The following is a 17748-nucleotide window of genomic DNA, read 5'->3' on the forward strand; positions in this document are numbered from 1 at the left end:
GTTAAAAAGTTTCTGTTTTTTTTTTCTCCACTAAATAGAATGCTAGCACAACAAAACGTTAATTTCTCCAAATTTGTCAAACGAGGAACATGTTTTTTTATCAGATCCATGGCTCCAGCTGCATATGTAGCAGAGAATGGGCTTGTTGGGCACCGATGGGAGGAGCAGCCCTTGGTCCTGCCAAGGCTCAACCTCGCCTCAGTATAAGGGAATGTCAGAGTGGGGAGGTGGGAAGGGGTGGTGTATGGTTGGGGAAACACCCTCATAGAAGAAGGAAGATGGGATAAGGAGTTTATGGCTGGGAAACAAGGAAAGGAGATAACATTTGAAATGTAAATTTAAATAATCCAATAAAAAAAGAAAATAACATGTAAACAGTATGAGGGCACTTACACATAATAGTATATTTTCATTCATCTAGTAATCTAACACACTATGTAGATTGTTTCAAAACATAATAGATTTTATGATTTAAAATTACTGTTGTTTGTATAAATTGTACCCATGAATTTAGTAGAACTACTACTCGCTCAGTATTTATGTGAAAAGTTAAGATCCTCTTCTCTCTTATCCTGTTCCTACAATTATTTTTATTACAGTGCTAGATATTGGTAAACAGTTTATTATTGAAATTATAGGAAAGCTACAAATGGCAAATGAACATGTCCCTGGACATTTCTTCTTGTAGAATTGTTCAGACCTTAATGAAAAGAATAACAAATGGGACCACTTACAGTTCTGCTCTGGGGACTAGACACTCCTTATGGCAAATTATACAAAAGACTGATGCTAGTTCTGTAGCACAAACTCACTGATTTCAAACTCAGGAGACCGTTAAACATGAGGATTGTCATAAACAAGAGTATAACTTTCAGTGCAACTAAAATTTTCTGTTGAATGTATTGGCCTTGAGGCTTTGGAGACTCAGATAACGGAGACATTTAATGTGTGAGACAAGAGTCTGAAATCCTCAGAGGAAAAGACGCCATTTTCTCAAGGGAAGGTCTTCTAACAATTGAGACACACTTTCTGCACTGATTGCAAACACCTTGTCCATTAATAACAACTTTGCCTTTCTGGCCACAGGGTGGAGTAAGACAACATGAACTCCAGTGTCAGAGAGGACTCCAGGTGAACCAAAGTGAGTGCTGGATAATCTTTACGTTGGCATTTTATCTTCATGTCCATGGCTATCAAATGTTCTGGGGAAAATTGTTCTTTTCAGCCTTAATCCTCAGTAAACCTTAGTAAACAGTAGGTAAAGAAAATAATGTAATGTTCAAAGAATTGTTCTGGAGAGATAAACCTAGCATGACTAGGGATTCCTCACTTCGTTCTCTCATTCAAGCTTGTAGAGCAATAAATCCCACATTTTGCTTGGAGCAAATGATGGTTTATGATTTAATATTGCTTTCTACAATTGTTCTTACAGATGCCGCACATGACTATGGAAAATAACTCTTCTGTGTCCGAGTTTGTTCTGATGGGACTGACAGACCAGCCTGAGCTCCAGCTGCCCTTGTTTGTTCTGTTCTTGATGAACTACACAGCCACCGTGATGGGAAACTTAACTTTAATGAATCTTATTTGCTTAAACTCAAACCTTCATACTCCCATGTACTTCTTCCTCTTCAATCTGTCCTTCATTGATTTCTGCTATTCAATGGTCTTTACTCCCAAAATGTTGATGAGTTTTATTTTAGAGAAGAATATCATCTCTTTCGGAGGATGCATGACTCAGCTGTTTTTCTTCCTGTTTTTTGTGAACTCTGAAAGTTATGTGTTGACAGCCATGGCCTATGATCGCTATGTTGCCATTTGTAAGCCATTAACATACAAAGTTATTATGTCCCCTAAAATCTGTTGTGTGTTGATATTTGGATCTTACTTGATGGGATTTGCTAGTGCCATGGCCCACACAGGATGTATGATCAGGCTCACCTTTTGTAATTCTAACATCATCAACCACTACATGTGTGACATCTTCCCTCTCCTCCCACTCTCCTGTAGTAGCACCTATGTCAATGAGCTTATGAGTTCGGTTGTGGTAGGTACAGCTATAATTTTATGTTGCCTCATTATTTTAATCTCTTATGCAATGATCCTTTTCAATATCATTCATATGTCATCAGGTAAGGGTTGGTCCAAAGCTTTGGGGACTTGTGGGTCTCATATCATAACTGTTAGTCTCTTCTATGGATCTGGGCTGCTTGCTTATGTCAAGCCATCATCTGCAGAGACTGTGGGTCAGGGAAAATTTTTCTCAGTGTTTTATACTTTATTGGTGCCCATGTTGAACCCTCTTATTTATAGCCTCAGAAACAAGGATGTCAAACTTGCTGTGAAGAAAACCTGGAAAAGAATCACAAGCTGATCTATCCCATGATCTATCCTGTAGTCACACAATTCCATTTGATATGTTTTTATTTCTTTCTTGTTTTTTATATTACCTATATTTTATTCTATTTATCATTGAAGTTAATTAGAATTGGTAGAATGTATTGTATAACACATGTTTCTCTTTAAATCACGAAAAGTAACTCTGTGAGTACTGAGAGGATATGAGATATCCCCAGATTCACTATTTTTCCAAGATTGTGCCATGTTCATTGACTATATGATTAAGGCAATGGTCAACTTATTTTTACTTTACTTCAGGATAAATTTTCTTAGTTTTTAATTTTACCTGTTTATTTTAAATTTTAAATGTATATGTTGAACCTCCTTGAGTGTATGCCTGCCATTTGCATTTAGGGACCTGTCATGGATAGAAGAGGGTTTTGGATTCCCTTAAAGTAGAGTTATAGGCAGATGGGAACCACCATCTAGATACTGGGAAAGGAACACATACCTTTTATAAGAGTATTACAAGCTCTTTTTTTTTTCCAGAGCTGGGGACTGAACCCAGGGCTTTGCGCTTGCTAGGCAAGCACTCTATCACTGAGCTAAGTCCCCAACCCCGTATTATAAGCTCTTAACAGCTGAACCCTCTATTCTGCCACCATTGTTTATTTTTTCCAGCAAATAAAATTTCTGAAGGTGTATGCCTTATATCTAACTCATTTCATCCTGGGTTTTTGTTTCTTGATAACTTTGATGTGTTTCCTTATTAGAAGGTTTTTTTCTTGTACTTTTGTTCTAACAGATGAGAAGACAAGTATGGGAATTGTATATCTTAAAATTCTAGAAATTATTTGATATGTTCCCTTTTCTAACATTTTAACTTTAAATAGCAGGAATTTGTAATTAACTGGGATAAGTTTTTACCTCTGTGATTAACAGAGTACATGTTAGGGCTATTCCTCTGCACATGAATCACCCCCCCTCCCACCCCCATGAGAACTTTAGACTGTTTCAGAAAGCAGACATTTTTGTTATGTATATAATGGAAATTGTCACTTTCTTATTTATGATATGTGGATTATGTCTCTGACTGTTTTTATGAAATTACACACATTTCTGTCCATGGAACATAGTATTTTCAGTAATATACAGACTACCCCATTTCCCCATTCTACAGAAAGGATAGTCTTTTCTTAAAAATATGTAAAAGAAACAGCACATGTGATAAAGACATAGTTATATAGTTCCTGCATTTGTGACTGGATTCCTATAACTGAGAAGGATCTCTATATCATTCCTCCATCCATGTCTACCTCTATATCTATCTAGATATCTAGATACATAGCCTTTTTTTTAAAAGATGTATCTAGTTGAGGATATGGTCACACGACTACTACAAGATTATAAACTATTGATTCACAGTTCATTTTTTGCATATGCTGCATTTCTTCTTTTTTTCCCTCTTCATTTTATTTTACTGGCTTTTTTTTTTATTGGATATTTTCTTTACTTACATTTCAAATGTTATCCCCTTTCCCATTTTCCCCTCTGGGGTCCCCTCCCCCTGCCTCTATGAGAGTGTTCTCCCATCCACCCACACACTCCCTCCCTTTTCCCTACATGGGGGCATTGAGCCTTCACAGGGCTCCTCTCATTGATGCCCAATAAGGCCATCCTCGGCTACATATGTGGCTCTTTGGTTGGTGGTTTAAACTCTGGGAGCTCTGGGGAGTCTGGTTGATTAACATTGTTGCATTTCTTATGCAATAATACAGTAAAAGGAAAATGGAGTGTGAAGAAATAGATAACTGCTGGACAGTTATTCCCCCTGACTCCCAAAGACAGGAATCATTGAGAATATGGATTCAGCCAAAGGATCTGTACCATGTATTCCTACATGCCTCAGAGTAATGTAGTGTAAACCTGCTAAAGTACATATCAACATTTTTCCTGTTATTTTTAATGAACAAGAGTAAGGAGGTTTTTTTTAACCTTTCTAAAGCATCATGTCACTATTCTTCTTGTTTAGTATATATGTTAAAAGGTTTATTAAATGTTTCATCTTTGATTAGCAAAAAATATAATACATTCATGAAATATACACTCAATAATTGACATTGCATTACATTTTTTAGGTTTTTTTTTTTCGGTAGAATATGTGCTTCAGAATATTCACTGAGAAAACAACAGACATGGAGATGATGAGTGTCTATGTTCCCTTGGGGAAGTTACCTGCCTATCTTGCTGTTAGCTTTATTTTAGGGTCTGTTTTTGTCCAGAAACTGAATAATGACAACGTGTTTTGTGAGTTTCCTAAATACTATAGGCATCTGTCTTCACCTCTAGAATAATTCAATTAAAATTAATTACATGGATCATGAAAGCATGATTTTTATTTTAATAATATCTGAAAAATTATATGACATTTGACTTAGAACTGCCAAAAGTAGAAAACTGATGCCTTTGAAATATGAAATCAATCTGATGAAAAGTAATGGTATTAGAACATTAAACATTTCTATTTATGTTAATACTAGCATGTTTATTGAATATTCTTAATTTTTCAAGAGTAGTTTGAATGCTTAGGTCTTTTTAAATTTTTGTATTTATGTGTGTGATTAAACATAGTTGTGAAAGGTAGTTTTGTATTTGAGACTCCTATATTGAGAATTCTTTGTTTAGACCTGTTTCCCATTTTTAAATTTGATTGTATGGTTTATTGATGTTTGGTTTCTTCCATTCTCTATATATTTTGAATATTATTCTTCTACTTGATGTGGACTTGTTGAAAAATAACTTTCCCTATTCTGTTGGCTGCTTCTTTGTGTGAATAGCATTGGCCTTTGCCTTATAGAAGCTTTTCAGTTTCATGAGGCTCCATTTATTAATTGTTGATTTTAGTGTATGCTCGAGTTGTGCTCTGTTCAGAAAATCTTCTCCTCTGCTAATGGTTTCAAAGCTACTTTGCACTTTTATATCTATTATGTCCTAAGTATCTGCTTTTATGTTGATGTCTTTGGTATACTTGGACTTATGTTTAGTACAGGGTAATGTATGAATCTATTTGCATTCTTCTACATAGAGACATTCAGTTTGCCCAACATTATTTGTTGTGAGGAATCGTTTTGGAGTTTTGATGAAATAGCACTAATCTATAGACTGATTTTGGTAAGATGGCAAGTTTTACTATGCTTATTCTACTGAGCCATGAGCATGAGAGATCTTTCCATCTTCTGATGTCTTCTTCAATTTCTTTCTTCAAAGACTTGACATGCTTGTTATACAAATATTCACTTACTTGCTTGTTTAGAGTTACTCCAACGTGGCATTTAATACTATTATGAAAGGTGATGTTTGCCTAAATTCTTTCTCAGTCCATTTGTCATTTGTATATAGGAAGGATAATAGTACCCTTCTATATAGATAGATACTCTTATATCTAGCCACTTTGCTAAAAGTGTTTATGTATATTATCATATCATTAGAAACTAATTATACTTTTTTCCTTCCAATTTGTACATCCATGATTACCTTATTGCTCTAGATAAAACTTCAAGTTGAATAATTAATAAGATGGAGAAAGTAGACAGCTGTAAGCACCCATGCTAACTTATCAGGGCAAGGTCGTCTGATAGGGACTAAAGGAATTAAACCAGGTTATTTTGAGAGGCCACAGCCAGCCTTATGCCCTGATAATTTTATTGAGAGCTGTCAGAGTTTTTATTCCTTTTTTCAGAAACAGAATATAGTGGTAATTGCCAAAATATATAGTTGGCATGATATAATAATGTTTGCAAACTTTATAGGTTATACAAGATTAATGTCTAAGATGAATTGTCCTGTCAAGTTTCCATGCTGCCTTGATTTCCAAGGGAACATAAGGAAAAACACAAAGTGGGCTGAATACTTCATTGCATGAAAGAGTGTGTTGGGCTCTCAGGAACTAAAGGACACCCCATGTCCCAGGAACCATAGACTCTAACCTGAAACTGTATGTATCCCAAGGCAATTATGGCAGGTCAACTCCATGGTCCCCTGTTGCCAACCTTGTATTGTTTCTGATTTTATTAGAATTGCTTTAAGTTTCTCTCTATTTAATTGATGGTAGCTATAAACATAAAATAAACAGGTGTGTCTTCTGTATCATTAGTCTCTCCTGAACTTTTATCATGTTGAAGTATTGAATTTTGTCAAATGGATTTTCTGCATTTAATGAGAAAATCATGTGATTTTTTAATTTTTCAGTGTGTTTCTACAATAGATTACATTTATTTGTTTTCTTATATTAAACCACTGTCGCATCTCGGGAATAAAGCCCATGTGATCCTATTGGATGTTCTTTCTGATGTATTTTCATATCTGGTTTGCAAGTATGATAGTGATTATTTCTAAATCTACATTCATTAGAATTTTTTTTTGTAATTATGCTTCATTGTAGAGGCATGTGGTTTGTGTATCATGGTAACTGTGGCCTCATAAAGTGAATTAGACAGCATTCCTTCTGTTTCTACTTGTGGAACAATTTGAGGAGTATTGGCATTAACTCTTCTTTGAAAGTCTGATATTATCAATTCTGCATTAAAACCATCAGTACCTTGAGGGTTTTTTTTGTTGTTGTTGTTGTTTGTCAGACTTTTAATGACTATTTCTGTTTCACTGTGTGTTATGGGTCCATTTTAATTGTTTAGCTAATCTTGGTATAACTTTAGTAAGTGGTATCTATGGAGAAAATTATTCATTTCTTTTAGATTTGTTTTAATTTGTTAGAGTATAGCTTTTAAAATATGCAGTTTTTGTGATTCTTTGGATGTTCTCATGTCTATTGCATTGACTTCCCTTTTACTTCTGATTTTCTTAATTTGGATATTTTCTATCTGTAATTTAGCTACTTCAAATAAGTATATGTCTCTCTTGTTGATTTTCTCAAAGAACATAACTCTTTGATTGATCCTTTGTATTGTTCTTTTTGTTCTATTTTATTGATTTTAGCCCAGAACTTGATAACTTTTTGCCCTCTAATCCATTTGGATCATGTTGTTCTACAGTTTCTAGGTGTGAGTTTTAAGTTGCTAGTATGAGACCTCTGCAATATTTTGTGCAGGTACTTAAGGCTATTAATTTTCCTCTGAATATCATCTACATGGTGCCTCATTAGTCTGCAAATGTTTTGTGTTAATCTTAATTAGATTCTAGAAAACTTATAGGTTTTTTTTTTTACTTTTGTCTTGACTCACTTTTTCATTTAGTTAAGAGTCAGTTTCCATTAGTTTGCAAAGTTGTGGTTTCTGGTATTACTAATATTGAGGTCTAATCCATGACTGTCTGGTAAGATGCTGGAATATTTCAATATTCTCACACCTTTTAGATTGTGCTTTGTTTAGTAGAATGTGGTAAACGTTTAAGAAAGTTTAATGAGGTATGAAGAAGACATATTTTTTGTGTGTTTGTGAAATATTATGTAAATATCTATTAGGTCCATCTTGTTTCTGGTATCTGTTAGCACCCATATTTCATGTTTAGGTTTGTCTGGACATCTTGTCCATTGGTGAGAGTGAGGTATGAAAGTCTTCCACTATCTGTATGTTAGGGCCAATATGTGATTTAAACTGAATTAGTTTTTGTTTTATGAACTTGAGTGCCTTGTGTTTAAGGAATAGATTATTGAAATGTCACCTTGGGAGATTTTTCCTTCAATGTATACATAGTATCTTTCCAAATCTATTTTCTTTGGTTTTGGTTTGAAGTCTATTTTATTAGTCATTAAAATGGTTGATCATCATGTTTCTTAGACACATTTAATTGGAGCGCTTTTCCCAAAACATTTTCCCTGAGGTGATAACTATCCTTGATGTTGAGGTATGGTTTTTGGATGTATGTAGCAAAATAAAGAAACCGTATCCATTATGTTAATTTGAATCTTTTTATTGGATACTTGAGATAATTGATTTTGAAGGATGTCAATACCCAGTGATTGCAATAATTGTTTATTCCTGTTATTTTGTTGTTGGTGATGATGATGAGTGTGTGTGTGTGTGTGTGTGTGTGTGTGTGTGTGTGTGTGTGTGTGTGTGTGTATGTGCATGCTCGTGCTTTCCTCTTTTGATTGAATGATGTGATTTTCGATTTCCTGTGTTTCATAATATATAGATATAGGGGACAATAAATTTGTTTCCTTCAACAATGTCAATGAGGTCATTACCTGTTGCATTACTATGCAAAGTCACATCAGCCTTATGAATTTTATATTCAGCCAGAATACTCCACCATTTCAGCATCTAGTTCACTCTGAGGGTAAGTGGCTATGTGATTAATGACTCCATTGTCTTTCTTCTTAAGGCTGATGTTGGGGAGTTTGCTATTCACACGAATCCTCAAGCCTTCCAACTCATTTTCAATTATCTTCTTATACCCCAAGGATTTTAAGGCATCCAGAACTATCAAGATCAAATTACACATTCAGTCCACTGTAATGACTTTTCCCATCTTTGGCACCTTCGATAAAACCTGGGAGATCCAGGAGCTGGATTTAGGCACCTTTACATTGGATGATACCAAGCATGGTGATCAAGGTAGTGGATTTGTACACTCTTTCTAGGTGACTTAGCAGCTTGACTTCCCCACAGATGGAAAACGCACAAACTCTATTTGAGCATCACCTGTCTTGGCGATTTCAAAACCTTCTCCTGGTCCACCACTGCCGCCACCTTTTGGAGTAATGAGTTCTCCTTGAAGCTTAGGAAGGTGAACGTTAAGCAGTCCAACGTGATTTGCTGTAGCCTTGTTGAGTCAAAGCCATCTCAGCTTTGATCTCTGTTATCTTTGTTATAGTCATAGTAGCGGGGCCTCGAGGTTGCACTGTCCTTTATATTAGCTAGATCACCTTCATAGGCCTACTGGGCCATTGGCCCAAATGTTTTGTTTGATATAGTACTCGGACTGGCATCTATATTCTTTATAATCTACAGCATATCTGTCCAGTACCTTTCAAATTTTAGCATCGCCTTTGAGAAGTCAGATGTAATTCTATTAGGTCTGCCTTTATATCTTTCTTGGTCTTTCTCCCTTTCAGTTTTTAATATTATGTCTTCGTTCTGTAAGTTGTTTTGACTTTTATGTAGCAAGGGGACTTCTTTTTTCTGGCCCTATGTGCTGTTCTGTATGTTTCTTTTACTCTTATTGGCTTGCCTTTCTTGATGTTAGGAAACTTTTATATTATTTGTGATGATTTGTATATTCTAGGTTCAGGGAGTGGCTCTATTAGAAGGTGTAGCCCTGTTGGAGTATGTATGGCCTTGTTGGAGTTGGTGTGTCACTATGGGTGTAAGCTTTAAGACCCTTATCCTAGCTGCCTGGAAGCCAGTATTTTGCTAGCAGTCTTCAGATGAAGATGTAGAACTCTCAGCTCCTCCTGCACCATGCCTACCCGGACACTGGCATTCTCCTGCATTCATGATAATGGACTGAACCTCTGGACCTCTAAGCCAGCCCCAATTAAATGTTGTCCTTATAAGAAGAGTTCTTGGTCTGTGCACAGCAATGAAAACTCTAAGACATTATTCGATGTTACTTTTAAAGATGTTGTTATCCTGACTTGTTTCTCAGTTTGTCATTTGTATAAAGGAGGGCTACTGATTTGAGTTAATCTTGTATCTATCTACTATGCTGAAAGAATTTTTCAACTGTAGGAGTTGCCCAGTGGAATTTGTAGCATCATTTATGTATCTAACAAAATATTCAAGAAAGTAATGTTGAACTTGATAATCCCCAACTTTCTGACTGTGCAACTATAATAATACATAGATAATGCTACTAATGAAACCTTAGAAACATAATCACTGAATCAAAATCTAAACTCCAGACATTGACCTTTATAAAGTTACCAAGTGATTTTTGCCAAGGTGATAGCTATTTATTACAGCGAAACCAGTTTTTTAATAAGGTTGATTATATAGCTTACTGCACTAGGGTAATGACCATATTTCATATTCTCAGACCTATGTAAAGTCAAATAGAGTAGTTTCTACCTCTACACTCCTTGTGTTCTTCCACAGAGATGGAACATGGAGACAGGATTGTGGCTAGCTATCCTAATGAATGCAAAGAGAGGCACTGACTCTGACACAAATATGGTGGAAATATCTGTACATTTCTACAATGTATATGAATCATTTCAATCTATTGCTAGTATCTTTCCTACTTCCGCTTCTAGTACCCACTTCATCATCCTCCCAGGTTCATGTTGTCATCTTATGGTTTTTTTATAGACTTGATATTGCATAGGTTTTGTGCAGGTAGCTCTTAATGCTACAAATTGATTTGTACAACTGCCATGCCATTCTTAGAAGTCAGCAATTTGCAGCTTTTCCACATCTGCATATATATATATATACATATATATGTATATGTATATACATGTGTGTGAAAATATATTTCTTCATACAATATATTGTGATAACACTTTCTATAACCCCCTGAATGTGCATGAGTAACAATATTCCTACCTTGAGTACCTTCAATGACCAGTTTTACCCACATAACACTCTAACGGCCCTAAAGGCTGGACCTAGCCTCCACTCTACAAAGTAAACTCCCAAATTCTGGACTTGAAATCCACCAAAGTCTACCCTGGAAAATCTTGTCTGAAAAATCTCCAGGTCACCAGAAATATTTCATAAAACCTGTCTTCTGCTCAGTTCTCTGTTGCTTCTTGCCTGAACAGAGGCAGCCACTTTCTCTATTTTTTTCCTCCCAATAAATCTCTGTGTGTGGTTTGTTGTGTGATATGACTTTGTTGTATCATTGGCTCCTGACTGCAAGGATAACTTTCTTCTCAGAGGCATAACATAGTTTGCACTCTCTCAGCTCCTGTGAGATTCTCTCCATCTATACTCCTTCAGGATCCAAAGCTATATAAAATTTTATCACTCCTTAGAAAATAAACAGCCATCTAAAGACTAATAATAAAAACAAATAGAATAGAACCAAACAAAAGAATCATAATCAGGGAAAACAAATACACAGAAGAAAGGGAGTCAAAACAAAACAAAACAAAACAGAGGAAGCAGATGTGGAAGTAAAGACACACACTTGCATACACAAAAATTACATAAAAACAAAATTAAAAGTCATAATATATATGCAAAGGACCTGTGAGGTAAAAAAAATAGTACTTTGATATAGCATTATATGAGAGAAGGAACCTCCAAATATGCTGCTGACCATCTATTACTGGGCATTATACCTACCCTTAATAGTTGTTAATTTACTCCCTAAGACACCTACAGAGAAAAATCACTTTTCATTTGAAATGGTTATAAGTTGGACATAGCTTCTATGTTAGGGATGGGGACATATTTTCCCATTTACTCACAGCTCTGAGATCACACCCGTTTCTAGAGTAGACCCCTTTAGGTCCTGTGAATGGGACAACATCTTTGTGAGGTCATGCAGGTTGTCTTTAGCAGGGTTTATTTTCTTTCTTTCCTTTACCCCTTCTGGGTCTCATAGTCTGTCTACTCATCTACAGAGAGACCTTGAGCCCTGAGAGGAAGGATACCAGGAGATAGTTCTTTTAGAGATGAATGTAGGTATTCTTTGTTTCTTGAGAATTATTGTCTTAGAATTATACATAGCATAATATGTGTGTATATAATTATATGTCAGTTTTGTAATTTTATTTTTTTTCCAGAGCTGAGGACCAAACCCAGGGCCTTGCACTTGCTAGGCAAGCACTCTACCACTGAGCTAAATCCCCAACCCCCTTGTAATTTTACATAAATATTTTGTTTATAGATTTTTTTAAAACATCATTTATGGTATTTTCCCACCTCTTTTTTTTTCTTGTATTTGTCTTAGTCTTTTCACCATAGTTAAAGTGACTCCATTATTCCCAAGATTCCATTTGTAGTGCCTTTTTCCTACTAATCCACCTACTACCCTCTCCCCATAATCTCTTTCTGTAATGGAATTTTAATATAGCAACACAATTCATTTGTCAAGAAATCAAGTCTAAATACCTTCTAGCTCTATTTAGTCAGGGTAGAATGTTCATATGTTCTGGATTATAGTATGATCCAGCCAGAATACAAATAAATCCTTAGTTCATGCTTTTAATTCCAAACAATGAAAGCAAGGCTAGTTTATAGAAGGAAGCAATCATGTTTGAAAGTGACATCTAATTTAGAGGTAGACATGTTTGATCAGATAAAGATTTGATAGAATGAGTCAGATAGGATATGCCCAAATCTCATAAGAACAGACAGGAGAGAAGATTTAGGAGTGCATTGCAGAGAGGGAAACAGGACAGAGGGATACACACATACACACACACACACACACACACACACACACACACACACACACACAGAGGGAGAGAGAGAGAGGGAGGAGAGAGAGAGAGAGAGAGAGAGAGAGAGAGAGAGAGAGAGAGAGAGAGAGAGAGAAAGGCAGAGACAGAGTTCTCAAGAAAGAAGCCAGTTTTAATAGTACAGCCATTGCCAGAGAATGAGAAGGAACCAGAAGATTAGAACAGATTTCCAGAATTAGTTTCAGGCCAAGCGTAGCAATTCAGCCAGAAGATGAGAGAAGATGGTTTGAATCAGTCAGCTTGGAGAGGACTTTTGGTCAGAACAGCTGAACTGAACCAGAAAAATCTAGAAAGGATTAGTTTATCAGCAGTATCAGCAGTAAGCACTCTAGATGACAATTATATTTGGTGAATAAAAGTTACTTTTACACCTTTTTAATTTTTTATTTTATTTTTCTAGGCAAATATAAAATAAAATTATATTGTTTATATTAAAGTTTTCCTATATCTTTAGCTCAACATAATGCTTATTAGATTTAAGTCATAGTTTTGGATTTGTGAGAGCATTTACTTGCTGAGGTGGATGCCATTAAATGTATTTTAGCTAATTTATTTAACCCTTCTTTGATAGAAATTTTAGTACAATGAAGGAAATTTAAGTGAATTCCCATACCCTAGATTTAATTGTGGACATGAATTAAAAATACAATATCATTTGGGGAGTGTGAGGGAAATGAGGAGAAGTGGGCAAAAGGAGGAGGAGGAAAAGGAGAGAAAGACAATAGGACAAGAATGATAGAAATAGCTCTTTTTCTACAAATTTAACAAGATATATACAGGTTTTGTCGGGATATTAATGTGAATTATTCTCCAAAGGATCATGTGCTTAAAACTGTGATCTACAGATGATATGGCTGTTTGGGAGGCTAGGACCGTGGTCTACATGTGACTTCAGTAAGAAAAGTGTGTTGCTGTGGCTAGCCATTGAAGGTTGTACCCAGGTAAAGGTGTTGTGTGAGCCATCATTTTCCTGGCCATTGCTCTTCACTATTTTGCTTTATGCTCCCTTTAGTGTTGAAAGATGGAGCCTCTGCTACCCACCATGCCTTCTTTGCTGTGCCTTCACAGTCAGCAGGGACTGATATCCTATGAAACACTGAAACAAAATAAACCTCCCACTTACTCTCAAATTGTTTCTTTTTTATGATAAAAATAACAAAGTTTCATAATGTGAATAACTACAAAACTCTGATGAAAGTGAATAAAAGAAGCAGAAAAATAAAATGTTTCCATTTTCCAGTATTGCTGGAAAATATAATGTATCAGGGTTTTTTTGTTGTTGTTGTTGTTGTTGTTGTTGTTGTTGTTGTTGTTGTTGTATAGATTTAACTAGTCCAACTCACACTCTAGAATATTGCAGTGTAGAAATGATCAAACAAGTAGCAAGAAAATATTGAAGAAAATAGTGCACCTGATAATCCCCAACTTTTTGACTTTGAGCAAATATAATAACTTGCATAGCATACAAATAAGTAAACCTAGATACTTGAATCAATGGAATAAAATGTAGACTCCAGACATTGATCTCCAAATACTGCCTAGTAATCTTTGCCCAGTTGACACCCATACACTACAGGAGCAATAGTCATTTTATAAAGCTGATGACATAGCTTACTACTCTAGGGTAAACACCTGAGTTCAGGTCACCAGATCCTATATAACTTCAGACATGGTAGGGCCCGCATCTATAATCCAAGTATTCCTCCAAGGAAATGAGATGTGGGAACAGGAGATTAGATAGATATCCTGATATATGTGGACAAGAATCACTGACCCTTCCTCAAACTGATGGAATGTGAGGAGTCACATTCAAATGTGACCTGCACTGCTATATCATGTCATATGCTCAGCTGTACACACACACACACAGACACACACACACACACACACACACACACACACACACACACACACGGCTTCCAAAAGTAACTGCAAAGAGACTGAAAAGACAATTCTCTGTTTGTCTGTTCTCTACTGCTTTGATAATATTCTTTGACTTTTTTTCTCATTAACCCATTTCCCCTAAATTTCCCACCTGTGACATGTATTCTTTCTTTAATGTGACCAAGGTCCTCTAAAACCTAAATCTTTGGAAAGAGTAATGAGATTTGTTCAGTTAAAGATAGAGCTAATTTAAAACTGCAGATCAGTCAGTCTCAGTGTTCTTTTTTAACTTATGCTCTTTTTGTAAGAGTGTTATGTTTTAGATTTTATATTTTGGTAATGACATGTTATACTTTAATTTTTTTGTATGTAGTGTGCATTACTCTTTTTATCATCAGTCTTAAACAACTTCCTCATGTGTTCAATGATGTCTTTTTCTTCAAAGTAGTTCCCATGAGAAAATATACTTAAGCAACACATTTTCTGAGTCCAATGTCTATGATAATATATATGATGATATCTAAATAAATATCACTGTACATGTATAATGTGTGTATGGTGATGAGAAAGAGAGCATGGCATGGAATCGTAGGGGTCAAAGATTCTACTTTGTCTCTATCACATACAGCAAGAATTTGTCTTTTCCAACAGTACCAAAAATGAACAACTTAATTTATTTTAGTAAGAATGAAAACAGTATGAGAGTACTAACACATACTATTATATTTTCATGTATTCAGTAATTTCTAATGCACTGCATAAATTTTCTCAAAAATTTAAGTCTGTTATGTTACACATTTGAATTTCTTACTGTCTGTAAAATTGTACCCAGAAATTCTGTATTACAAAGAATCCACAATTTAATCCCATATTTATGAATCTATTTTACAGTTATTCATAATCACATATAAACAAGCATGGCAAATTTGTGTGGTTTTGTTTCATGGCCTGGGAATGAAAAGTTCTAATATCAATTAATACAAACTGGAGAGCCTGTTCAAAATTCTTTTATCCCCCTGTTTTAAGTGTTTTGGTACAGTATTAATCCTTGGTCCACAGTTTATTAATGAAATCATATAAAAACAAATGACAAGTAAGTATGTCCCTGGGCATTTCCTCTTGTACAGCTTTGTGAAACTTAATGAAGAGAAAAACAATGGGGCCGCCTCTGCTCTGGGGATCAGATACTCCTGCTGGAAAATTATAAATTGAATAAAATATTGAATCTCCAAAGAACTGATGTTAGTTTTCTGGTACAAACTCATCAGTTTAACCCTCACACTACTCATCCAACATGAAGACTATCTTAAAGAAGAGAATACTTTTCTGTGATTCTAATAAATTTTGTCAAAAATATTGATCTTGAGACTTTGAAGACTCATATAAGAAAGCTATTTTCTTTTTTGTATGAGACAAGAGTCTTGGAGAAATTCTCAAAGAATAACCGTGTCATTTTTCTCAAGCAAGTGAACTTCTAGCAAGTGAGATACACATTCTGCACTGATCACAATTACCTGCTTCATTATTAACGACTTTGGCCCTCTCTGCACAGAGGAGAGGAAGATACCATGAGCTCCAATGTCAGGGATGGCTCCAGGTGATCAAAGGTGGGCACTGTGTAATCTTTATCTTGAGATTTTTGTCTTCATTCCCACTGCTAGATGAATCATAAATTCTGGAAAATGTGCATGCATTGACCTTTGCAACCTTTAATGTTGGTAAATAATAAATGAAAGAAAGGATGCTTTGCTTGAGGAAAATAAGGTTTCCCAGCAACTTTCTGGACAGAAAAGGGAAGAGGAAATAGGGATTCCTCAAGACTGATGTTCCCCAACTCAGGCATAGAAACCAACAATTCCAGCTCTGCCCTTGGTGTGAAGAATGGTTTATGTGTTAATACTGTCTTTTACACTTACTACATTACAGATGCCACACATGATGCACATGACTATGGAAAATGGTTCCTCTGTGTCTGAGTTTATTCTTATGGGACTGACAGACCAGCCTGAGCTCCAGTTGCCCTTATTTGTTCTGTTCCTGGTGAACTACACAGCCACTGTGATGGGAAACTTGTGCTTAATGAATCTCATTTGCCTAAACTCAAATCTTCACACTCCCATGTACTTTTTCATCTTCAATCTGTCCTTCATTGATCTCTGTTATTCAATGGTCTTTACTCCCAAAATGCTGATGAGTTTTGTTTTGGAGAAGAACACCATCTCCTTCAGAGGATGCATGACTCAGCTGTTTTTCTTCTTATTTTTTGTGAACTCTGAGAGTTATGTGCTGACAGCGATGGCCTATGATCGCTATGTGGCCATCTGTAAGCCACTGCTCTACAAAGTTGTTATGTCACCTGGGATCTGCTGTCTGTTGATATTTGGTACTTACTTGATGGGGTTTGTTAGTGCCTTGTTCCACACAGGTTTTATGATAAGGCTCAACTTTTGTGATTCTAACATCATCAACCACTACATGTGTGACATCTTCCCTCTCCTTCGGCTCTCTTGCAGTAGCACCTATGTCAATGAGCTTGTGAGCTCTGCTGTGGTGGGTACAGCTATCATTTTATGCTGCCTCATTATCTTAATCTCTTATGCTATGATCCTCTTCAATATCATTCATATGTCATCAGGTAAGGGTTGGTCCAAAGCCTTGGGCACTTGTGGGTCTCACATCATAACTGTTAGTCTCTTCTATGTAACTGGGCTGCTTGCTTATGTCAAGCCATCATCTGCTGAGACTGTGGGCCAGGGAAAATTTTTCTCGGTATTTTACACCTTTTTGGTGCCCATGCTGAATCCTCTTATTTACAGCCTTAGAAACAAGGATGTCAAACTTGCTGTGAAAAAAAACCTGGAAGAGACTCACATATTAGTTTACCCATTGATATCTTTCCTAGCCTCATCAAATCCAGTTTGATGTGTCTTTCTCCTATTGTCTTATATTTACATTGTATACATTCTGTTATTTTCCTTGCTTTTGTCCTTCAGTAGCATTGATAGCATTTACACTATACCAACATATCTTTTTTTTCTCCATGAACAATGTCTCTATGTATATATGAGGATATGAGACATCCTTACATTCGATGTGTTTAGGATAATGCCATGTCTACTGCCTCTATAAGATTAAAAGAGTTTGCTTTTTCTTTT

The 17748-nt window shown here is 35.7% G+C and overlaps 2 protein-coding genes and 1 pseudogene across 2 annotated transcripts; 2 read left to right on the top strand and 1 right to left on the bottom strand.

Moving 5' to 3' along the window:
• The first annotated feature begins 1432 nt into the window (after positions 1-1432).
• On the top strand, positions 1433-2374 carry LOC108351823 (olfactory receptor 143-like). The gene has a single exon (XM_087564283.1). The coding sequence runs from the start codon at positions 1433-1435 to the stop codon at positions 2372-2374; it is 942 nt and encodes a 313-aa protein (XP_087420409.1).
• Positions 2375-8477: 6103 nt separating this feature from the next.
• Drg1-ps1 (developmentally regulated GTP binding protein 1, pseudogene 1) lies at positions 8478-9175 on the bottom strand (annotated as a pseudogene).
• Positions 9176-16531: 7356 nt separating this feature from the next.
• Positions 16532-17515, top strand: Or8c17 (olfactory receptor family 8 subfamily C member 17). Its single transcript, NM_001001083.1, has one exon. The coding sequence runs from the start codon at positions 16532-16534 to the stop codon at positions 17513-17515; it is 984 nt and encodes a 327-aa protein (NP_001001083.1).
• The last annotated feature ends 233 nt before the right edge of the window (positions 17516-17748 follow it).

Source organism: Rattus norvegicus, chromosome 8, assembly GCF_021556685.1.
Source record: "Rattus norvegicus strain SHRSP/BbbUtx chromosome 8, alternate assembly SHRSP_T2T, whole genome shotgun sequence".
In the NCBI taxonomy this organism is placed as follows: domain Eukaryota; kingdom Metazoa; phylum Chordata; class Mammalia; order Rodentia; family Muridae; genus Rattus; species Rattus norvegicus.

Bases quoted from the DNA above. Each gene is read 5' to 3' on its own strand.
- LOC108351823 (XM_087564283.1), top strand. From the start codon at position 1,433: ATGCCGCACATGACTATGGAAAATAACTCTTCTGTGTCCGAGTTTGTT.
- Or8c17 (NM_001001083.1), top strand. From the start codon at position 16,532: ATGCACATGACTATGGAAAATGGTTCCTCTGTGTCTGAGTTTATTCTT.